The following is a 24,223-nucleotide window of genomic DNA, read 5'->3' as shown; positions in this document are numbered from 1 at the left end:
GAATGAATTGAAAAGTATCATCAGTAAAAAATGAATGTAAGTAATCTCACGTCTATTCATTAAGCAAGAAAAAGTTGAGGGCTGAAAATTGTGTGTAAGGGAAGAAAATTCTTATGATTAGACATCCTGTTATAGTTCTAGTGAATTGGAAGACGGGTTTGAGTTGACTTCGAATTGAGTTATTTGAACTGAAATTTTAGACATGCAAATAGATAAAAAATATTCAAATTAAATTTAAAATTAGTTCAGCTGATGACTGACCATTAACTTCAGACTACATGGGTTTAGACTTTTCGCGAAAGCTATCCAATTCAATTCCCGATGTTCCTGAACATGCTGAACCTATGGCAAGGACCTGGATATACAATCAATTCATACCATTGCCCCTACTCCTACTGACAATGAGCGGGCCGATCAGGAGCTGCGTAGAGGCGCGCGCTCGACCCTGCGACTCTCACTGACTGATGCGTCGTATCACCATTTTTAATACATTTAATTTATACACAAAAATGATTTGGGATTCTTCGATTGATTATTTCAACTTTTAGAATTCTTTAATAATAGGTACAGTTAAATTTATAACAACTTACATGGAGATCAACTAGACAAAATGAGCCAGCACAAAGATGCCGAGATACAATGTCGGCCTGTCGTCATTTCAAATTGAATCTGCTTTTCAGCCCGGGACCGATGAGAAAATATAGGCATACAGGTGATGGTCGACTGATATTAAAGCCACGTTTGTCGGAAAAAATTAGTTCACAAACTACGTGAAAATAAATTCTAAAATTGGTGAAACATGATTAAAAAATTGTAAGTCCTTAGCTTGTTCTTTATTATAAGTATTAGGCGCACGATCAAAGTTATTCAATACTTAGAAATGAGTCGAAAACAATAAAAATTTGTCAATCCGGAAAGATTTGAATTTAAACCAACGTTTTTTGCAATGTAACAAATCTTTCCACAGTATACGGATAGGCTGTGATATATTTTTTCTAACTACCTGCGTTAAAGATAAGCCCAAAGTCGATCTCATTTGACTGATTTAATCGTTCGTAGTTTTTTTCCAAAAATCCTGTGCGATAAGTTTATTTTTTATGAGATGATACATAGGAGGTATGATTGAAATCAAAATAGTTTTATAGTAACGGTAAAGTATACATACATATATATAATATACAGTCTTATAATTCAATGTCCATGATAAATTTTGATTTATAAATATGAATAGTGAATGATATTATTTTAAATAAACTTTGCAGGATAAAAACCTTTCCATAATTGTGCAGAACTAAAAAAATCACAATAGATACGTCGGTATAACTGATTGATTTTAGTTTACAATTACAATTAAGTATTACACCCGGGCTTATTATCACACAAATTGTGTATTACGAATTTGAAATGATATATGTATACATTTTACTGGTTATGTTGCTGGCACGTAATTTCGCGCTGACAATGAAATATTTTCAGGTGACACGCACATACAAGTGAGAAAATAGATTAACGTTGAACGAAACATAAAAATTGCTGACGATTACTTTGCCTAATAGAGCAGACTAAAAGCTATAAAAATATGAATAGTTTTTCACAAAATCAATACCGGTGTGTTGTTTATTTTATTGATATAGTCTGATGAAAATAAATAATCACGTCAAGCTTAAGGCCAGGATATTATCAATGAATTATCGGAATCGAACGGTTCAATATACATGCAATCTAATCATAGTTGTTGCAACGTAATTTATAAATCCCGAAGAATTCATCCACCTAGCTTGTAAACTGATGTGAAAACCAGTAATTTTTTCATCAAATAATGTACAACCCGCGAGGGTTTCAGAAGTAATTAATACAGAAACATCAGGACTTTATTAACAAATAATTCGCCTAGTACGCCTCGAAATCATTTCGTCAATAATTTCAACAGCTCTTGTTTCTTGCATTTCCAGTAATGTTTTTCTCAGCTTCTCAACTGATACATCAGCCTGTAACTAACAGAACAAAAGATTCGCGGTTAGAATCTGTCAAAAACCTTCGAAAAAACAAGTTTAAATGTGTTAGATACTTACATCCATGTAATCTAGTAACGTGCGAGATGGACTCGTGGGACTATTCTTAAGCGAAGGTCGTAGGAAATCGTATCCACAAAATTTTGCCAATTTTTCCCAAGCCATCGACTCATCCAGTATCGGTACTAAGAGAGATATCGTTTCCTCGTCCAAGAATTTAACATCGTCTCTGTCTTCTTCGTCCGGAATTTCCTGCTTTATTGTCATTTCAGGTGAGGAGTGTGCAGATTCGAGAGAACTTGATTCACCGGCCAATAATTTTAGAATCTAATGACCCAAAATTTTTTTAATTAGTATCTGTGGTTGTGTATCAACTTTTTGTACATGATAAACATTTCATCCAGATGGGCGGTTTCTTACCTCAGGTTTTTCAGATGCTAAATCAAATGAAGTTTGCCCCTCTGATTCGTCATCTTCGTCATCTGACTCCACTTCATTCTTAATTATAGGCATTTGAGACTCCTAGCAATAAAAGGATCACAAAATAATGACGCATGTTTTCTGAAAGCCTTCTGAGTCAAATTGCTATAAATTACACAGTAAACAATGCTTACCTTTGCTGCTTCTCGATTATGGTTTTGAATTGATGGATCAGCGCCAGATTTCATAAGTAGTGCGCATAACTCCTTAGCTCGTTCACCAGTATTAACAACGGCACCATGTAGAGCAGTGTTTCCGCTGAAATTTCGCTTATTGACATCAATTTTGGTCTGAAAATAAATAGAAAATGGTAAATTAGTGATATGATCATGAGAAAAAAAATCCATCTAATGACAAATCGACTACTCAGATTACGATAAGTAGCTATACCTTCTTCAGTAAGAAATCTACAATTTCTATGTGTCCTCCATCTACAGCAATATGGAGCGCAGTTCGTCCATAAGATGCATCGGTACTATTGACATCAACGTTTGCTTTGACGAGAGCCTGAATTGCTCGAATAGAACCAGCTTCAGCAGCAAGATGGAAGGCGGACCATCCAGCATCATCTCGTGCTTCGATATTCAAGTTTCCTTCTTTTAGTAATATTTCTACACACTCGCCAGCTTCTGGTACTGGAACGTAACAACAGTGACAAATAACGCATGAAATCAATGTTATTGGCTATGTACTCTCATCAGTATAGTTTAATTAGATAACTCACATTTCACTGCTACGTGAAGCGGAGAAAAACCATGGTCATCACACTCGTTGGCATCTGCACCAAGAGCGAGCAAACCTTTTGTTACTTCCGGCTGGTTTTGTTCAGCGGCATAGTGTAAGCAGGTCTAGAGAACATAATTACATAAGAGTCACTGTCACTCAAAAGGTTCCAGAATCTAAGGGAGTGTAAAAACTTACGCGTCCAGAACTAGTTTGTGCATTGATGATGGGCTCGTAGGCTAAGTTGTCTGCAACTAGCATAAGGATAAATTTGACCAAATGGAGCTGCTTATGCCTCAAGGCAAAATGGAGTGGAGTGTCCCCATAGGCTGTTCGCTCTTTGAGCAATGCAAGAACTTTTTCTGTCACATTTGACTCATCACTTTTAAGTAACTTGACGATTTTTTGAACAATATCTTTTGCAAACGAGGTTTTATCCTGAAAAGTTATGATAGAAATATTTAAGGATACGTATGTCAGAGTAAACAGGGAAGGTTGTAAACATTAGCAGCCTCAGATTCGCTATCTTACCTGATTTAACGAAGGCTTATCAAACCTCAAGTTATTATCCACCGGTTGAGAATTTTGAAAATAACCTGCGGAAGGGAATACTTTAATACATGATGCAAATAATGCGGGTAATTTCGATAAATATCTGATTTACAGCTTTGATTATCAGAACTACATAAATGAAAATTGTTTAAGACTCACTTTCAAGATCAAGACTTTCCACAAAGTTACGCATTTCGTCGGACGGACAATTATCTGCGAGTAGTTTTGTAAATTCCGCTGAACTATTTGGCACCAGCGGAACATCCATTTCTATTGGTGTTGTTGTAATATTATGGAAGGCAGGAATTGAAATTTCACCGCTACCATAAGACATACGTTGTCTTTTTCTACCTTCTGGTAAAATAACAAACAGTATCATTACTGACGAATAAGAATGACAAGTCATCTAAATTGCACGAAACTTACTATTCATTCGTTCGCTTGGCTTGTATGTGAATGGCATAGGCTCACTACAATCACCATCTGTTGGCCTATAGAGCTGAATGAAAACTTCCTTGGGCTCGGTTATATCTGTATTTTTGTAAGGTGGTGTTCTGACATAAAAAAGCACATTTTAGTGGGTTGATAATTAATTACTTGAAAATCATTGTAGCCGACAAATCTTATCGACAGGAAACTTACTTGAACACAATAGCGTATTGGTGATGCACGTCTAACTCGGAGAAGCGACCAAAGTCACTCCAACATTCTTGGTCATCTTCATTCGTTTCGAAAAATTTAATTTTTATATTTTCTATAAAATAAAATGAAACAAAAAATTAAATAACCGAAATTGGTTCAACTTACGCGTTACGCGAACTTAATTCGATGTTACCCAAAGCAGATATTTACTTTTCCCTACTTTCTCGACCAGCATAAAAATTTCATCATTTCCTTCGCACGATCCTGCAATCTTGTCAAGTCTACAAATCTTCAACTCGCCAGTGAGTGCACTTTCTGCAAAGTATAATCATTTATTAGAATACCATATGAACAAAGGACATAGAAATTGGGAAGCAGTGTTTGTTCACTCACTGAGGTTGTTTATTGGATTAGAATAAACTGGTTCAGTAACAGGAGTCAAGACTCCATTGATATTTGGCGAAAATGCTTGGAAGCAGAGTGCAACGCTATTCAAACTCATCCACTTCTGAGCTGATTCTGCTTCCATTTTAATCTTAAATAAAAATTATACGTTTTATAAACATATGGTTTAATTCATATATCAGTTACTGCTTTAATTTTTCATTTATTGTAATGATAAATATATTACCTCGGTTTCCTCGCGAACACTCAATGAAGTGACATTAATGTTCCTGCGTTTTGCGTCTTCCAATGCTAAATATCGTTTTTTCTTTACAAGTTCCTCCTTAATATGTTTTTTTGCGGTATGGATAATACCCATTCCATGAAATCTGGTTAAACCGATAACACAAAAAATATAATAAATTATGTTATTCTATGGAAATCTTATTTAAGATAATAATTTAGAGATCAGTTTTGGAGAGTTGATTGCAATAAATTTTTACGCACGCAATTTGCATTTTTGTTTCTGGTGAGACCTTAATCTCATGGGGATCATCCTCGTCTTGATTACCGACCTTACGTACTAGCCGATGGGCATGGGGACCCCTACGTTCAGGATCTGCGGTTACAAGTGTGCAGCGAATAACAGCTTCCCCAGGATAATTTCGAAGCTAAACAAATCATCTCTTGTTAATATTCTCCAATATTATACAATATTCACGAAGTTAATGATATCTTTGTTCACTTATTTTCTATTTGATGTGCCATAAATACCTCTACTGTTGGTGCGTGTTTTTTTCGACTGTTGGAATGATTAGCACCCCCCAGACTCCCATGAGTGCCCATCATCTCAGATTTGTATCGAAACCGGAACTTGTCAACAGGCTGTTCGATAATTTTTATGTAAGGATTGCCCAAGACTGTAAGTTACATTCAATATTGTTATAAGTTCCCAATCGAAGATCCCTAGTAAAGGAATTAAACCTATAATTTTTGGTGGTTCTAATGTATGATTACCCGTGGCATTATTGAGTGTTATAAAATCCCCAGGTGAATGATAGGGCGATGTTGACAGCGACATCGGGGATGGTGTGCTGCCAGTCATCTGAGAATCTTGAGAGCTATTACTTGGACTCAGAATGCCGAGGCCATTCATTTCTGAAAAAAATATAAATACATAGTACAAACAACCCCACAATCAAATCAGTTAAATACTTATAATCATGAAATAAGTGTCAGAACTGTCCCTGCAATTCCGATTCATGATTTCAACCACATTGACAATTGAATGGTTTCATTGGGATATACTTGTACCAATTTGCAGCTTTGAAACTGTCATAGGAACCTTCGGTTCTCTGATGCTACGACGCTTGTCGAAATTTGAGGTTCATTGAAATACCTAACATGGATTTTATTGAGAAAAAAAAACGATCAAGTAAAATAAAACCATAGTCTGTTGGAGGTATGTGTAAAACATTTCGTGAACGAGAGTGAACATAAAAACTTAAGCTGAATGCCTGGTGCTAATTACCACTTATAAATGGATAGTTGTAATCCTCGAGCTGCCCAAGGGATTGAAAAACACGCATATTTTCAAAAACCTCCGGCATGATATATCGAAATTAACACACTCGTCTAAAAAGATGCGCCACTTGTAACTGCGTCGTTGATGCACAACACGATCGGTGAGCAAATTAACCTATAACGTATGAGCTGTTGGAGAAGCACACTAACTCGTTGGATATTATTATGAGCAGAGGAAGCCTAGCTCTTAGCTTATCAACTTCACGGTATTCAATGTACTCACCGTACAGGACAAACTTTTCTTTTTTGTATACGTCAAAGGCATAACCTTGATAAAATTGTCAGGTTCTTCCCCGCGAAATCCCAACCGCTCGACTAATCGAATACATGCGTTCCCCTCCACCATAAGTCACGTGTTACAAGCAATGATTTCCGCGAAGTGGCGGGGAACTCCCAGTGATTATATATATAACTATCATTCTTAATATACATGTGGTTATATACGTAAATAAATTTTGCGTTTTTTCGTCCATCATGTCAATTGTCTCATTGTCAGTGTGTGAGCAGTAATGAGCAATTCATAAATTAAATGATGCATGATGTTGCGTTGCATTGGAATTTTTTTTGAGTTAAAAATTTGCGAATATCCTAACGATGAGATTACCAATAAATTGCAGATAGGATTGCCACTCGAAGATCTTGAATGTTATCTATTTATCGAACGATTATGAATGATTTTCAGTTATCTCGTGTCAACCGACCTCAATTTACGAGTAGAATATAATTTTAATCGATAATTCTTGTCTAGCTATAGCCAGATATTCGTCAGATATGGCACGATATTTAATTGCTCCTCATAAAAGCCAAAAAAATATTCAGCACGTGAGAAAAAGTAGAGGAATTATTAATAAAAATTATCCATCAATAATAATTACTGCAAATGCAAATTGTCTTCAACTTTTGTGCAACTAATATTCCATGTTCGGAAGCAGGGATATATACCTAATTATAGCATACTGTAAGTCATATCACGAGCGGCATTCATTGTTATCTCGTAATCGTATCTGCAGACTTCTGGTATGAGAACACAAGTGCAAATATACTGTATAGCATCTAATTCAGACAAAAACTTTCATTTATACATCTGTTTAAATATTTCTATTCGGAGAATGTATCTGCTCAAGCTTATCTCGCTGGAGATTACGTTTATCATTACAAACCTTAGTCTTGGCTTGAAAAAAAAGAAAAAAAAAAAAAAAAAACACGTGGTACAGACGATACAATATGAATACCCGTGAGTCACAAGCCGCCATGCAGTTATACGAGTGCGTATAATTGAAATGGAATGACAATAATTTGTTTAATTTTCGATACATTAAGAAAAGTAAGTCGCTATATGGATTGCAATTACGTTTCATATTTATTGATACGAAAATCGGTATAACATTATCGAATTTGTATGGTAGTCCGAATTTTTAATTGTAGAAGTCGAACGGAAGGAGAAAGGCAAAAGAAAATAACGTAAAAAAATTAGAATACCAAAATCCGTTGCGATTTTGTATTGAAAGGAAATTTTTTTTGCGTGCAGTTTTTAGGAAGGGTCCTAAAACGACTACAGTGATTCCGAGAATCGGTATGTTGGGCTACCCCTAATGAGGGAATGGCCTATTATATTCCATTGGCTGAATTTAGGGTTTAAGTTTAGCCCCTCTCGTATGGTCGACCAATGACAAGACGCTGAGCAAACCCAGGTCTAAAACCACATGCATACCTGTTGAGTATAAGGTACCCGAGGGCAAAGTTTTTCAGTTTTCGTGTCAACGGTTAAGCTGCGACCGCGTGTGGAAAATATATCTTCGCACCGGGTCGAAGATTTTTTACTATTTTTCGATGATTGAATTTTAATTCGAATTTTGTAGAATCGTTTATATATTTGAAATGATATCAAGTCGATTAGCTATGTCTGATGAACGTGAGTTTGAAGATTTATTTTAATTTCCAATCGAAGCCGAATTGTTCCAAATGTCAAAGGTACATATTCATGCTATCGTGTTTACCAACTTTCATATAGGATTTCATGTTTGGAATCTGATTGGGTTTGTTAATGTCTTCGTTATTCTAAATAACTCTTATTGGTATGAATAACAATTTAATATTGTGAAAAGGTGCGAACAGCGATTATTTGTTATCAGAGATTACTAATCAGTCGCCGATAAATTTAATCAAATTGCTTTATGATCAACAGTAAAGTAGAGACGTGGAATTAAAGGTGATTGACCCGAGCTATTTTAATTATAAACGATAATTGTCAATCATCAGGATATCATTGGTATGAATGAATTTTCACAATTGTTTAAAGAGTTATTATTATTGTGGCACTTGAAGATTTAATTTTATATCTTACTCTCTTCGACAGGATCCTTTCTTAAAATTTTTCGTAATGACTTTTAATTAGTCTCATCATCAGTCATATAAAGTAGTTAAAAAAATGAAATCAGAGAAAAAATCGACGGATCTAAACTGTCCTGGTAATGAAATCGTAAAGGAAGAACCATGCAAGGACCCTTGTAAAATGTCTGATAAGGTAATTGCAAGTGATACCGATGTAGCCGAAGGAGGGACGAAACCATCTAATAGAGAGTCTAAAACGGGTGCATCAAACACGGATGACCCATCGCTAAAATCCAACATTGCTGGAGGTCAAGCATTGAACCCGGTGAAAGTAGAAAACAGCTCATCGTATTCGACGTGTAATTTATCTGGTGGTAATTGAATTTATCTAGTAATTTGTTCGTCCGCATCGGAGAAAAACTATTATCAGTATCACTTATCCTCCTTATTCTTCTAACTTTTAGATTGTGGAGGCGCTTCATTGTCTAAATCAGATTCTAACGCGCTTGGAAAATGCGGTCGAAGTGGTTCGAGCAGTGGAGATTCTCAATACATGCAACAACAAAGCCAGATATTTGTATTTTCAACAATGCTCGCGAATAAGGGTGCCGAAGCTGTTTTATTACGGCAGTTTCCATCCATCATAGCATACCACAGCGCGCAGCCGGGAACCAAGAAATTTCTGGAGGTATGGAACGACGGTTGAAAAAACCGGTAACAAAAGAGATATTTTGCAATTTCTACCCTAATACTGCAGAACGAGATGATACAAACAGCAAAAAATTTTGTCTACTTGTAGAAACATCCAAATAAAGGAAACAAACTCGGCCAAACTCCAACGGAGTGGTTGAATAATTTTACCGGTACTGCGGGGCAAAAAAGTCGGCATCCGGCATGCTCGAATAATTTCCCAGGGCAAACTCCGGATTTGCCAGTGTTGGGTCCAGATTCCCCTTCATTTTGGAGCGAAACTTTCAACGTGCGAAGTACAAGTGGTGAAAAGTCCGTAGGTACTGCAGAATCGTCGGTGGACGATACCATTAATAAAGTAGGTGCGTAATTTTGTTGAAAATCAACTTCGTAAGAAAATAAAATTGGGAACAAAAAACCGATAATTATTCAATATTCGCGAGATAATGTGATTGTTTTGTTTCACATCTAGTGAATTCTCAGCCCAGTCCTCATTCTCAAATTGAAGACACCCCAGCCTGCGGCAACTCGAGCCCTGGTGGTATGCAGCCTTCGTTACAGGGGGTAAAAGTTCCCGATGAGAATTTGACTCCTCAGCAACGTCAACACCGGGAAGAGCAGTTAGCTACGATTCGAAAAATGCAGCTGCTTTTATTCTCCAATCGAAAAGAGGACGCTGAAAGTTCTTTGAGTTCAACTCAACCTCAGCCGTTCAGACCAGAAGCTGGGATTTCCGGACCAGATAGCCCGCTGGATAATTTTTCTTCCGACGTTGATTGGGACAAATTACAAAGTCAGCTATACGAGCCAAAAAATAAGGTAAAGCAGACAAATTCTTGTATGCTAAATTTCACCTGTTAATCAACCCGTATGATTGAAATATTCCTCCGAAGGTTGTAGCCGATCATTCTGGTGCAGTTCCGTCACCCGTTGCAGGAAATGCAGCTGCAACAAGTTCAAAAGTTCAAGGTCCTCCACCTCCGTATCATCAATCGACAAGACCAGCAAGCGTTCCCGCTGCTCTACAGAGTTCAAATCCATCCTCTCCCAACAATCCAACTAGTACTTTGTCGCTTCCGTCTCTGCAGGCAAGTTCGGCGTTAAATTCACCCGCGGGAACTGGTCAAAGATCTGGAGCGGGGTACTTACCGGGAGGAAGTCCTATGACACAGGACTCCCTGAGCTCTGGTATCGGAACAATTTCAGCTGAAATTGAAAATCAGTTGAATCACAGCAATCCAGGAACACCGGCTTCCCATCCTCATTTGGTCGGTTTCAGTCCGGGTGGAGGAACCACGTCGCAAAAAGATTCCATCGATTTTCCATCCAGTCAGTCACCAAGCGGTGAGCTTCATAGTCCATAAAAATCGTTTATAGTTATTCAGCGACAATCGTGATGAATTATAACGCACCTTCTTCGATGCATAGTGGACGAAATATTTTGTCAGACGTTGCAATCCGTGAGTCAGGAACAGCGCGACCAAATCGGATCGGCGATTGCCACTAAGGAGGCGAATTTAATGCCGGTACCCAGTCCTCAGCAAATACAGTATCTAAATACTTTCGAGGGTCAGGAATTAACGATACAGAAACAGCCGAACACGAGTCTCAAGGATAACAACTCTCCTTCGTAAGTCACTCTCCGATGTAATCAAGACTGGTGGTGCGTTAGATTGCAAAAAAAAAATTATCAGTACAAGTATTTTTTTCTTTTCACATTCCAGCAATGTCGTCACGACTTCGGCCATCAGAATATTATCCGATCCCGGTAATCAGTGCCAAACTGTCGCTGGAAGTAGCCCCTTGACGGATAACACAACGGATCGTGGTTTTAGTGGGCCTTTGCCCAGCCCACTGACCCCTCGAACTCCGACCAGCAATACGCCACACACCCCATTTGATTCCTCTAATTTATCTGGTGGGAAACTAACCAGCGGCCAAAACAGTCCCGCAACATCTTTCGGGCAGAATATAAACGAGACTATCGGACGACCCAGGACACTGCCGGAATCACCGAGATCGAAGGACGTCTCACCGTCGTCTAATGAAAATCAACAGCGAATGCATCATTCAAATGAGACGAAATTATCCTTGCAACAAAATACGCCGGATTTCACTCGCGGTAGACCCCCGATGAACGTCAGGGGGCAACCTGATAACGTCCCTCTCAACCCAAACAACGTTAACAGTTGTCTAGCTGTTCAGGGAAGCATAAACTCAAATCACTTTGATCCGATAACTTCTCTAGCCCAGATGAGCCAACAACTGGTCAATATTACGCCGAGTAACAACCTAGGAGATGGCCCGATAATGCACGCTGGTAATCCTGGGATAACTCAAGGGATGCACTCAATGCAGGACATCGGAGCTCCCCATCCGGGTCACCCCGGTGGGATGGGAGAGTACGGAGATATGAACAGATTCGGTGGTTCAGGGCTTAACAACTGCCTACCACCGAGCAACTACAGTCTTGCTCCTCGATCGGGAAATTTAGGGATTCCGAATAGGGCCGCCTCACCAGGTCACGGACCGATTCCAGGATACGGAGGTATGCATCCCGGAGGCATGTATCATGCGGAACCACGGGGACCACCGAGACCGATGGATCACAATTCGATGCGAGCGAACGTACAAGTGAAACCCGGTGCACCAAACACTATTCAATATTTACCCGCGAAGCCGAATCCCTGTCAAGGCGGTCCCAGAGCGCCACCAAGTCTTGATTTTCTTCAGGGTTTTGCCAACCCCTCGAATCAGCCTCCTGGACCAAATCGTCCTGGCTTCCCGAATAACGTAGCTGGCCCGCATCCCGGGGGACCGATGTATACCATGCAACAAGGAGTTTATCCCGGTATGCAGAACAGGCCCATGCAAAGACCTGTGGGTGGTCTTCAAACGGGAAATTATCTACCGATGCACAGACCGGCAATGCAAGTTAATATGCATCAGGGACCGAATTCAATGCGCATGCAGCACATGGTCGGCGGGGGAGTTTTCCCTGGCAATCGTATGCAAGGTTTGGACAAACCTTACGGAGGCGATCTGATACCCCAATTATCGAACCAGGGTAATCCGAGAATGCAGTATATGCCAGGGAATCAAATTCACGGGAATCACATGGCTATCAGGTCAAGGGCACCTCCGGGTCAACCTATGCATCCCAACATGGAGGGTGCCGGGAATGGATTCAAAAGTGGACCATTCATGGGAGGAGCTGGCCCGCCGACTTCGGATCCTAATTATGCCCAGCAGTATCACAACTTCCAACAACAATTGTATGCAACCGGTACCAGAGGAAGCGTACCTCAGCATCCCAATAATCATATGAGTGCGAATTCGCTCTCGTTTCTTCCAGAACGGTGATGGTGACTAATTCAGAACAGCAATAGCGATGGTATTACGTATGAATTCATAGGCTTTTTTTTTCTACGACGTGCACTTTGCGTAGCGATCTTTTTTTTACTACTTGTGACTTGTAAATATACATATATGTATTACAAAGGACGTAAATGATGAAGGTTTTGACGACTGAAAAAACGAATTGAGAACAAAAAAAAAAAAAAAGAAATAATGATAAAAGGATAATTTTTATTACCATCATATATCTGAATATTGTTCGTTTTACGTTAGATAATTATTATCGCACTTTCTTATCATCTCTGCAACGACTTAATAAAATGGAATGTTAATAATTTATGAGAGCACTTACAGTTTTCTCATGTCTTGAAATAAAATGGAGGGAAACGGAATCAAGAAACATCATTGACAACTTCATACCTGCTATTTATCAACAATGTTCATTTTTCCATTTGTCGTCCAACTCCTTTTTCAATGTCGATAGTTTAGTTAACGCCTCGTCACGCCAGGCTCTTCTTTCTTGCAATTTGTCTAATGGAGTGATGGCGTTCATTTGTTCCGCAATTTTTTTCGCCACCTCACCCTCGAATTTCGGAACGGGTCCCATCGTCTTACTGACGCTCCACATTGTCTCTTTGTACACTTCGTTGTACCGTGCTATACCTAAACCGCAAATGATTCATCAACATACTTGACAACTGATTATACCACAATATTGTAGTAACTTACCCTCCGAATTCAGATGAGTAGTTTCTAACGCCCCCAAGAATGCATACCGCATGCCAAGACCTTCGCTCATTACCTTGTCCATATCTTTCACGTCTAAAACACCATCCGCAATCAAACGCCACGCTTCGTTCAAAATGGCGTATCTGTTAGTATGAAAAAAGAAGTTATTACTTGTCCGACATTTGTTGCATATTCAATCGCATCAAATACTCACTGTATTCTATTCAATGCAAACCCGTCAATTTCACGGGTCAATGACACCGGCGCCTGACCGATCTCTGTCATGATTTCTCTCGCCTTCACCCTAATTTCGGGCAAGGTCCATGGGGACGGTACGATTTCCACCAAGGGGACGTAGTATGGCGGGTTTACCTAAACAACGATTCGATTTTCAAACGGAAAATTTAGCCGAATACCTTGAAAATCATTCTCAAAATGTTTAATGATCACAATCAGGCAGCGTACGTGACGCAATTGCGAGTAAATATCTCATTAAGTGTTTACGCGAGTTTGAAGTGGCCTGACATAATGCTCATGTGTTATTGTCAGGCTGGTCGATACGATGGTGAAATTGCAGTTACGTCAAACATATCTGGCGTTTTATCGTTTTACTTGATTGTAAACTATTCCAGGCTCCTTAACAATTTTACTCTGGTACAGTGGTGTATACCCAGATAAACGTGTATCACATGAAATTAATCCACGATCGGAATTTTCCTACCGTTTTTTTGCCGTTTGGAACTTGGATATCTTGCGAGCTATGCAATAATAAATGATAACTCACAGGGTGGCATACGAGTACTTGAGCACGATGCTTGAGCTGCTCGCTAAACAGCGATGGACGGAAAGTTGAAGTTGACGAAGATAAAATGACCTTGTCGTCGATAAGTTTATCCAACTCATTGTAAAGCTTAATTTTCCATTCAAGCTTCTCAGGTATACATTCCTGAACGAATGATGCTCCTTTAACAGTTTCAGCCAAACTGGTGGTCCCTGCGATTTCAAAAAACCTTTAGCGCACAGCGGATCATTTAAATTAGATTCAGGGTGCAGCGAATCGTGTCAATGGTGGTGACAAAATCTTCCGAAACATTACGGCACCTTTGATCAATTTGAACTGTTGGTCAGCGGTCAAACTTCCGCGCAGGAGATTAGTTTCTTGCAGCCGGTCTAGCTGTTCGCGAATGTCTTTCAAAGCATCGGTGATTTGCGCATCGACGATATCGTAGATCGTCACATTATAACCGCCGCCGGCGAATAACATAGCCCAGCTACGACCGATCAGTCCACTGTGAGAATAATAAGTTCAGTTGAAAGATAGATAGATAAACAAAATACAACTCGAAGTACAACTGATTAATATTCAAGTAAATTCATACAGATACTGAACGAATTAAAGAATGTAGGTCACGACTCGTCGTATTTATCGATCGTTCATACCTTCCGATAATTCCAATTTTTTCTGTCTTTGAAGCCATATTATCAAATATTATGGGACTGCTGCCGATAGAATAAAGTTGGTCACCACCTGAACGCGCGCTAAGTAATTCGCGACTGATAGCTACAGAAGTTCAATTGATATTATGGCACGTGGAAGGGATACCCCACTCTTGACTTCTGCAACAATACTGTACAATATGGGCTGATCTGCGCGGCAGCACCAGCTGTTTCTGTTCAAAATCTTCTGAAAATAATCACGCTCATTGAGCTGCATGATTTTCATCGTTGGTTTCAAGCGTATTTCTTAGAATAATTGGCTTGCGCGAGATATTGATGAGATTTAGATTGCCTGGACTACTTTTTATCTTGGAACATGACCGAAATAGGCGCAATTATATCCGTTATGTCATCATCATCGTTACCGCGGTAATAATCCATCGCGCCATATTGATTAATTTTCAATTGTCTGGAATCCTCAGCATTTGCGGTGGATTACATTGGGTGTATATATCATTCCACGAACTCATGTATCGATTATCATATTCGATTTATTCAAAATTTAAAACGTGAAAGCCTAATATTCCACATCGGATAAGTAACGAATTGATAATTGTGCTCATGCATCATTGCAACTCTCTCTTCTTTTTATTAGGTCAAGTTTAAAATTCGAAAGTTGTGTGATATTATGCATGAGCCTAATTAATGTATCTCCTGCTATCGCGGTATCGTGAACTAGATGTTTTTTAATTGTATAACCAGGGTTCATGGAACATTTCTTTTTTTCAAATAACTTCTATAATTTTCTCGTATGTATACTGCTGATATCAAAGTATCACGCGCTGCGATAAAGTGATACAAGTCCCACTTTCGGCCGGAACGACTTTTATGAATGCATATAAATAATCCTCCGTATAACTGATCTCAATATAATACAAATTCATGATGGTGTAGTGTGCAGAGGATAATTGACTGAAGCTAAAAAAATATGCGAGGTAAGAAGATTCGACTCGGTGTCGCGCTTCATCTATCACCTGGAACTGTTTGTTTTGATAAACAAACAAATTTATTTCATACTAGCGTTTTCTTTCTAACGAGTGCTTACAGAATGGGTTCTTTTTATGTCTGGGATATATCAGCTCCTAGAGAATCGTCTACAAGGGTAGCAATTAGTACTTAAAAACTTAAAGACCGCGTCAACGGATGCTGCGAGACAATGTGGAATGGCCGATGGCTTTTATGCCTCATCGTGGTCGGAGGTGATTCGAAAATTACATTCATAAACGATTGCGAAAGTCATAATTCGAGCCTCCGTTGTGATCCATTGATATAAGTCACTGTAGAATATACGCTCCATTAGCTGATCGAATCTGCTGCTTGTAATTCTGCATTTTGATAACGATAATCTCAGAGATTAAACCGCATATATGTATATTGTCGATAAGTAAGATCCATGGATTTGATAATTCAACAAACTGAACCGTCTCTCAAAAATTGCATTACATGTCTTATCGATATCTGGATTACAAGTTGATCAGTACGCACTATCTTTGTACTTAACGACAGCGTTTCCATTTGCAAAATTCAGTGTTGGAAACGCAAGGGGCATTTTCTATGAATGACTCCAAAAAATCGAAGGAAAGCGAGGTGACCGCTTCGTCAAATTCAAGATCTGACGGGAAGAAAAATGCATACGACGATGATCAAGTTCTATCAACGAATCCGACAATTTCATCCTCAGATGATTTAACCGCCTCCAACCGAACCGTTTTAAATGGTAAACTGCTGACGTCAGTAGCCAAAGTCACAACATTCGGTTTTCTTTCGTTTTGTTTTTTTCTTCTCCGAGAACACAGTACTTATTCCTATTTTTTTGTTGTTGTAATACAAGAAGAAACTGCGGCGTCCAGTTCTTTATTAAATACTACAAGATCAAGTTCTCACGGTCAGTCACATTCTAAGCGACACATTCGGAGGCCGAAATCATACCGCAAAGAATCAAAGGCAAAATCACATGCGAGTAGAAATAACGTGGTGAGCGGAAATTCGATTAACTCCAGCACTGGAGACGGTGGAATTGAGCCCCAAGATTTTTTCCGCAATGCAACTTCGGGAGCAACACCAGGAACTTTGGATATAACAACTAGATCCATTGCTACGAAAGGGAGTAAAGATACTCTTGACGAAAGACTGGAGAGACTGTCTTCTAGACTGTCAACCAGTTCAAGTACTGTTATTGATAAAAAGTTACATCTTTGAGTGGAGAATTGACCAGTGGCATAACGATTCTACCCGTGGCTTCAGGTTCTTCGGATAATTGGGATAATTCTTCATCGGCATCATCATCGGACGGGGCGTCTGTGATCGACGAAAAATCGTCCTCAATCGAATTAATGGCGTTCACTTTCGACGGGGGTGAAGGAGTCCGTCACTCAACTCAGCCAAACGAAGCTCAGAAGTGGAGGGAAACTCTGAATACGTCTTCACCTGATGCTATGGCCGTAATCCAAACTTCCGATCATTCGACCGAACAGTCGAAATCCACATTTGCATCTGATAAAATGATTGAGGCATGAATTGATCGTAGTCAACCGATGCGAACTCCTACCAAACAGCTTCGACGACGATGATATCAGTTTTTGTTTGCAGACGAGGGCAGTAGCAGTTCCGGTAGATCCGCCGGACCGAGTTTCTATGTCTATCGGAAAGAGCAGCGGTAGCATAAGGACGGATGATTCGGGTGAGTTGTGTATAATGCGTTGAAAAAAGACTATAAGCACACTTACAACGTGAAAGGTGAATTTGTGCTCGAATTTTCTGATAGTCCTGGCCTCGGTAGAAAGCGAATCTACTGCGTCAAAAATCTCAAATAGTGCAGGCTCGAAAGTGTCAACTGGATTAGAAGGAGCTGACTCAAATTCTATGAAGAAATCGAATCATAGTAGAAGCGATACTGATGAGTATTCTTGGATATCATTGAATGACAGTCTCAATGCTGTATCTCCAAGGAAACTTTCAGACGCCTTGAAGAGGGTGGAATCCCAAGAGTCGAGGGGTTTTTATGCCTACAGCAATTCTACAATCTCCAACGTCTCAGAAAACACCTCGAATTCCAAATCAGAAATAAGTAATGGTACCGATGGTGTTTTGGGAAAGTATTCAGAATCTTTGGCAGCAATACCCGAGGTCGTTCGTGGATCTGCAGATCCACGCGTATCGAGAAACAGCGATCGTTCGCCATTTGGATCTCCAAGTACCCAGGAAGACGTTGCAATAATTCGAAATGTTGAGACGCCTTCACGATCAACACTTTCAACGTCAGTTTTATTACCTAGCAAAAGAGACGCAGACGACAGAATAGCTGATAAAACAGACGAATCATTCCGGTTGACGCTTAGCTTGGACTCCTCATCTTCGTCCTGCTCCTCCGGTTTATCGAAAAACATGCGGAATGACATTCACAACACTACGAATCCGTTTTATCAAAAACGAATAAACGATGTTACTTTGTCGATTCCGGGAGATAAACCGGAACGCTGTGATCTACCGGTCCAGTCCTTAGCTGCTGGGCTACTTCCAGACGATCACGTTTCCGAGTCCAAAGAACAAGCATCACCGGAGCATTCGAAGAATGGTAGTCACGATGCAAAAGTAAAGAATACGTTGAGACCATCGCCTCCCGGACGCGTCCAGAATTCGTCATATTCTGAAGAAGTTTTGGCAAATTTGGGACCGACCGTCCGGGATTCGTTAATTCGTACGGAAGCATCGACGACCACTGAGGCTGATACAGCTGGACATACTTTGGCACCGAATACTGACCTCGAAGAAAACTGTAACGCCTCATCTTCATTTAATGTTTTTACACCATTCATAAATTTTCGTAAAACTATTGGCAAAGTTGTACCTTCCGAAGATGGTACTCCAATACTACAGGTTGATCAGTCTCTAAATGTCACGACGACCGAAGACAGTCTTTACATCATGGAAGGATTCGGATTCTTGAAAACAAATGGGGATGATATTTCTGACCTCGAAGATGAAATTACAGATCGGCGAAGAGACGTCGGATTTGATTATTTCGAAACTGAAAATTACCCGGGTTATCCCCCACTGATTCGGGACCACGATTCTGGACTCAAAATCACCGATCAAATTGAGTTCGAGGGCGAGCTGCCAGTAATTAAACAAGGGCCGCTTACCCTTGAGTTGAAGGAAAATCCCGAAGGTAAACTTCTCAACTTCGTATTACGTTACACAAATTTTATCCAAATCATTTGGTTGTTTACTGTAGATCGATACGAAGATCCTTGGTGGCTCAATTTGGATGAAACTAAACGAAAAATAGAACGATCTTCAAACGATAAAGACACCGCGAACGAAATGGGTGTTCATTCGAGTGGATTTTCTGTGCTACAAGAAATCCGGGCATTTCAATCTCCATCGAAAAGCATTTTCCCCGAGATAAACCTGTCGAACACCAGTAGCTACCATCTTTTCCTGTTACCAACGCTTTACAGTTTGTACACTTTTTTTCACCTATTGCTACGTGAATCAATCGCTCCAGTACATGGAAACTTTTGTTCACAGTTTTTATCGGTATGTGCATCGTCGTGGTAGGTTGCAGTATTTGGTGCAGCAAGGTTTTGGTCAGAAGACAACAACCCAAGCTACCTAATTTTAAATACTTTATCAAACCAAGAGGAACAGCTGCGAATGCTGTTGTCTGACGGAATTCCGAAGACCTATAGTAGATCAATTATTTTATACACGAACTATTGTGGCGCAGATGTAATTTGTTTTTACGAAAAAAGAATAAACATGTATTATCATCGATTCGACTTATCTGTCGCTATTCACCGATGAATCTGCGATTTCCGACGACATTATTTGCCAACTCCAATTGGTGTCGGTGGCTGAATTTGGAAAATTTGCTTCAAGATCCATGCGTAACTCTACGCTTTCTGCATCAGTCAGTGTCTTTCATTTACAAAATCGATGTTCCATTATTTTTCATGTTGTTTCTCATGTATGCTGAGGGAAATGTCTGTTCCAATAGTCATTGGGTCATTTTGACATTTTTAACTGTAGGTAATCAAATGTTCGTATTATTTTGTAGGCTGTGGATCATATGTATAGTCGAATATAACGATACCAATGAATCTTCAGTAAAAATACTTGTTTTATTACATTAATAGGATAACTTGTTACTGTTATTAGCAAAAAAAAGAATCACAAATTCTATGTTACGAAATTTTTTACAATTCTGTGAGAATTGTGCATTGTTGATAGAAATAATAATAACAATAATTTGAATCGTTGATATGATAATAATAACTATGACAAAATTTATAATAATAAAAATAACAATAATTATAATAATCATAATGCTAATAATAAATAATAATGTTCAAATAAAAATTAAAAATGATGATAAAAATAATAATAGTCATGTTATTAATAATGATAATAATAGTAGTAACGATAATCATAGTATGTAATAGTACTAGTAGTAGTGGCAACAATAATAATCATAATAATAATTATAATAATGAACAACAATAATCGTACTCTTATTTCTTCCATTACGAATCACAGAGAAGAAATTATAATATGTATTTCACGGTTTATCGTTTTTCTGAACTAAATTATCGAAATAAAATATATTTGTTCTTCAATATATAATTTCTTTTTTTCCTTTCCATAAAGCGATAGCGTAGTTTCAACACACTTAGAAGTTTCATGAATATATAATATAAATACAAGGGAACGTTACATCTAAGAAAATGTACATCGATATAGTAATCATTAATCGTTATGTATATATGGTACAATAAAAAAGCGAATACTATAGTTCTAATTATTTACACAATATACAGAGGCATCTCCGTATATTATATTCACGGTATTTTTACTCTAAGTTATTATCATTCTACGTAACACTATTACACTTTACATTAACAATGAGACAATAATATTAAAAACATTGCGGCTACTTACATGTTAATTACTCTTCACTTTCACTATTAGATACATACAATACGTACATTTTAACTTTACATAAGAGTAAATGTTTACCGTAAATAGATTAGGGTTTAGACACATTTCAACCTAGTTCTATTTTTTTTTTTTTTTCATCTTTAAAACACTCAATATATACATCGATATACCACCGTCTGTTAAGTCTGACTACGTTTCTATGCTCTTAAAAACTAACGAACGGTATATTCAGACAGACAATAAAATGTATCGTAAAATTGAGAGTTATTACAATCTATTATCAATAAAGCGGTATTTTCAATAATACAATGTACGTTTATAATGATTAATAATGTCTATCTGATTATATGCGTTCTCTATAATAAAGTACAATAGGTATTTTTTGAGAATACACATAGATTTCCCTGAGACTGATTATAACAATCAAAATACGCATACAGCATTTCAATAAAATATACGTCGGCAACGTATATTGTTTTATATTAGCAACTTCATCAAGTGGGTTTAAGCATAGATTTGAATTGTTTTGTTAATTGGCTCACTGAAATGGTTGCAGTTAACTCGGAAGTAAAATAATAAGTACGTAGATTGGTTTTATCATACAGATATACTTTTCTTGATAGTTTCCAATGCACAGGCTTAGGTAATTGCTTCGATTGAAAATATTTCATTTTTAAAAATTTTAACATAAATGTAACTTCATTTTTTCTCATCAGTTTAGTTAGATCGAAATGAAGAAAAATCTGAAAGCAGGAAAAATAATGAATACATTCTCGATGCCGCAACAAAAGAGATTAATTTTGTGGATAATTCGAAGCGATTGAATTGAATTATTGTTGACCGCATGTTATTGCACAGACTTGTTATTTTAATATTGCCGTTCAGCGAAATAACTCGTCTTCGCTGTTTTCATGTTTTTTTTTCATTTTTTTTTTCTTCAAATTGCGCTATCAGTCTACTACCTAAGAGTATTACCACAAAGAATCACTTTCTCCGATTGCACTTCCCAATTTTTCAAATGCCCCTTACCACCTAAATAAATATCTATTTATTAAATAATTTAAAAATCAGTTAGTCAACAATGAGAAAAAAATACGTAATATTCAAAACGTGTGTACAGATATCAGTAACGCAAGAAAAAATAAAAAAGAAAGTTGGTAACATAATAGTCTTTCTAACAGTACATTAATTATTATTTGTTTTTTATTATCAGTATTTGCACTACTACAATAGTAACCATACCGCATCAGTAACCCTAAATATAGAATTGGCCTATTCGAGATGTTCCAACAAGGTAAAGACTGAGCGATAATGCAATATTTCTAACAATCAAAAATATGAATCGACTTTATAGCAGTGATTAACATCCCTTATTGGAAAACATTCATCATTTATCTATTGTCCAGGCGGCAATTTTTCCCTAAAAGCGATAGATTACAATCTGTATTTATCCAGCCATATCAGGCATTATTATTAAAATATTATCCAACGGATATATCTCCAATAAATACTCTAATAATATAATGTCACAGGTTGATGCTTTGTTGTCCTCACTTTTTATTCGTATGAAAAATTGAAAACTAAATTGACTTCACGTCCGTTGTTCATTACTGCGTTGGCGTTACGCAATGATAACAACGAAAACATGCTGTAATGTTTACACGCAACAGTCATGTTCCGATATACTTAAACCTTTCAATTCTCTGTTTACAACTCTCGTAAACGGGATCCGGACCGCTCCCCAATGTTTGAGTGTTAATTACGTGGATACCTCATTCAGATTTCGTATTGCACGAATGTGCACTATAGAATGACTATATAAATGATTACACCATCTGCACTTACAATTAGAATCAGCTAATTATTTCCTTCAAGTGGTATTCATTCACCCTAGTAAATTTCGTTTAGTTTGTCTAGTTCTTTTATGTCTCTCTCGCTTAAACTTAAGACAGGACAATGTTCTGTTCTCGATTTTCGTGGATATAAGTTCATCGTCAAGTGAAGTCGATGGTCTGGCCTGGATACAGGTATTCTGCTCCGGCGGCACCTCATGTCACCTTGAGCTGATTACAACCCGTTCAACGTTTAGCAGTGATTTCACTTTGTCATTGTACTTAATAAGTGTTACTTTAGAAGCGCGCACATTTATTCTCTCCCCACCACTCAAAAGATGGCAACATCTCGTCTGTTCTAAAAAATCTGGGAGTTTCAATTCTCGCATCACGTCACGATGTGCCACAGCTGGCGGCCCGGTAGGTGCCTTTGGATTTACTTGACGAAGCAGAGCATCCCGACTCTTGACTCTCAATGCAGCTGTCAGATCCTGAAGGAGCACCCATTTATCGGGATCGTTGGCTAGGGAATATAAGACTGGTAGATTCACGTCGCTCACTTCCATCTCAATGTCATCGAGTTCTGGTTCTGGGATGTCCATGGGTGGATCGATTAGTGGGCTGTAGCCTGACTCTTCGACATCTGCAAAAGAATCAGATACTTGATTAGAATCAACATTCGGGTTTCTTGAGGGTCAACACGTTCGTTCGATTGCCATACAACACTGACCAAACACTGTTGATGGCCCTCCAAAGCTCCATGGAACAGTGGGTCGACCTTGAACATCGTCAAGGTGTTGTTCAAGTATTATATATGCGTCTGTATCTGAAGCTAACATCAAGGGAGTCTGCCCAGAGTAGGTAGCCAGCAGAGGATCAGCGCCGTAGGAGAGAAGAAGTCTCACAAGTTCAGTAGCCCCGTTTTCCGCTGCTTCGTGTAGCGGTCTGTTTAACATAGAGAAATACATTGTCGCTAACGTTCCAATATCATTCGTGATGCAGTTGAAATTTATACTGAGTTATCGCTCACCTTATGCCTCCATTTGCACTTTCGCTAACGTTAGCACCGTAAGCAAGTAAAAGTTTTGCAATCTCTAAATGGCCTCTTGAACAAGCCTCGTGTAATGGTGTGTATCCTGCGTTGTCTTTGGGGCTTGGTGCACTGTCAAGCTTCTCTAAGCAATATGCTGCTACATCCTAAAATGAAAGTTCGTATATCAAGATTAGAAATCGTAATAATGTGACGGGAAGAGAATTCATACGTTTTTGAAGGGGTGACACACTTACTGTATATCCAAGTCTCGCAGCTCGATGGAGGATGGTCTCGCCGACGCCTTTTTTGATGACCCAAGTTCTAATTTCCATCTGTATATCCGCAACGGACTCGGGACTAGGTCGGGGTAGAGACTGCTGTAAAAATGTTCAAGTTGAAAAATCATTCTCCGATTGTGGAACGAGAAAAGAAAGAGT

At 38.5% G+C, this 24,223-nt stretch overlaps 5 protein-coding genes across 12 annotated transcripts in view; 2 read left to right on the top strand and 3 right to left on the bottom strand.

The window, feature by feature from the left end:
* Positions 1–528: 528 nt before the first annotated feature.
* LOC105688871 (nuclear factor NF-kappa-B p110 subunit) lies at positions 529–6,737 on the bottom strand. Of its 3 annotated transcripts, XM_020853949.2 has the most exons (19): positions 6,601–6,617; positions 6,325–6,492; positions 5,811–5,951; positions 5,568–5,713; positions 5,301–5,464; positions 5,041–5,182; positions 4,803–4,944; positions 4,620–4,724; positions 4,410–4,521; positions 4,194–4,321; positions 3,927–4,121; positions 3,747–3,811; positions 3,414–3,653; positions 3,217–3,340; positions 2,883–3,127; positions 2,627–2,782; positions 2,433–2,534; positions 2,073–2,339; positions 529–1,994 (listed from the first exon to the last, which is right to left on the bottom strand). In XM_020853949.2, the coding sequence occupies exons 2-19, from the start codon at positions 6,401–6,403 to the stop codon at positions 1,875–1,877; spliced, it is 2,673 nt and encodes an 890-aa protein (XP_020709608.2). In that variant the 5' UTR covers positions 6,404–6,492; positions 6,601–6,617; the 3' UTR covers positions 529–1,874. The 3 variants fall into 3 exon arrangements, with proteins under 3 accessions (XP_020709608.2, XP_012260915.2, XP_048513137.1); XM_012405492.3 differs by lacking the exon at positions 6,325–6,492 and having other exon boundaries at positions 6,601–6,737; XM_048657180.1 differs by lacking the exon at positions 6,601–6,617 and having other exon boundaries at positions 6,325–6,594.
* Positions 6,738–6,884: 147 nt separating this feature from the next.
* Positions 6,885–12,992, top strand: LOC105688804 (protein BCL9 homolog). Its single transcript, XM_048657174.1, has 8 exons — positions 6,885–8,646; positions 8,734–9,082; positions 9,173–9,396; positions 9,508–9,760; positions 9,871–10,217; positions 10,292–10,742; positions 10,827–11,028; positions 11,123–12,992. Exons 2-8 carry the CDS (start codon positions 8,806–8,808, stop codon positions 12,759–12,761), a joined length of 3,393 nt encoding a protein of 1,130 aa, XP_048513131.1. The 5' UTR covers positions 6,885–8,646; positions 8,734–8,805; the 3' UTR covers positions 12,762–12,992.
* Positions 12,967–15,085, bottom strand: LOC105688895 (lambda-crystallin homolog). Its single transcript, XM_012405532.3, has 6 exons — positions 14,925–15,085; positions 14,586–14,773; positions 14,269–14,477; positions 13,699–13,856; positions 13,485–13,627; positions 12,967–13,418 (listed from the first exon to the last, which is right to left on the bottom strand). Exons 1-6 carry the CDS (start codon positions 14,960–14,962, stop codon positions 13,186–13,188), a joined length of 969 nt encoding a protein of 322 aa, XP_012260955.1. The 5' UTR covers positions 14,963–15,085; the 3' UTR covers positions 12,967–13,185.
* Positions 15,086–15,224: 139 nt separating this feature from the next.
* LOC105688825 (serine-rich adhesin for platelets-like) lies at positions 15,225–19,757 on the top strand. 5 transcript variants are annotated; one of them, XM_048657175.1, is made up of 8 exons: positions 15,225–15,916; positions 16,029–16,180; positions 16,510–17,148; positions 17,226–17,491; positions 17,571–17,661; positions 17,746–19,149; positions 19,216–19,440; positions 19,512–19,757. In XM_048657175.1, the coding sequence occupies exons 2-8, from the start codon at positions 16,138–16,140 to the stop codon at positions 19,649–19,651; spliced, it is 2,808 nt and encodes a 935-aa protein (XP_048513132.1). In that variant the 5' UTR covers positions 15,225–15,916; positions 16,029–16,137; the 3' UTR covers positions 19,652–19,757. The 5 variants fall into 5 exon arrangements, with proteins under 5 accessions (XP_048513132.1, XP_048513133.1, XP_048513136.1 ...); XM_048657176.1 differs by having other exon boundaries at positions 16,020–16,180; XM_048657179.1 differs by having other exon boundaries at positions 15,225–16,180; positions 16,510–16,698; positions 16,816–17,148.
* Positions 19,758–20,085: 328 nt separating this feature from the next.
* Positions 20,086–24,223, bottom strand: part of LOC105688865 (mucin-12) — a 118,261-nt gene continuing 114,123 nt past the window's right edge. Inside the window, exons 7-10 of one of the 2 annotated variants that reach the window (XM_048657172.1) lie at positions 24,041–24,163; positions 23,784–23,950; positions 23,484–23,698; positions 20,086–23,396 (exon numbers count right to left, since the gene is read on the bottom strand). In XM_048657172.1, the coding sequence (XP_048513129.1) occupies positions 22,975–23,396; positions 23,484–23,698; positions 23,784–23,950; positions 24,041–24,163 (927 nt within the window). In that variant the 3' untranslated portion in view covers positions 20,086–22,974. The remainder of the gene's footprint in view (positions 23,397–23,483; positions 23,699–23,783; positions 23,951–24,040; positions 24,164–24,223) is intronic. The other variant, XM_048657173.1, reaches the window with a different exon arrangement.

The sequence above is a fragment of the Athalia rosae genome, chromosome 6, assembly GCF_917208135.1.
Source record: "Athalia rosae chromosome 6, iyAthRosa1.1, whole genome shotgun sequence".
Lineage (NCBI taxonomy): Eukaryota > Metazoa > Arthropoda > Insecta > Hymenoptera > Athaliidae > Athalia > Athalia rosae.
Note: the sequence above shows the minus strand (reverse complement) of the source record. Positions and strands in the feature narration are given on the sequence as shown.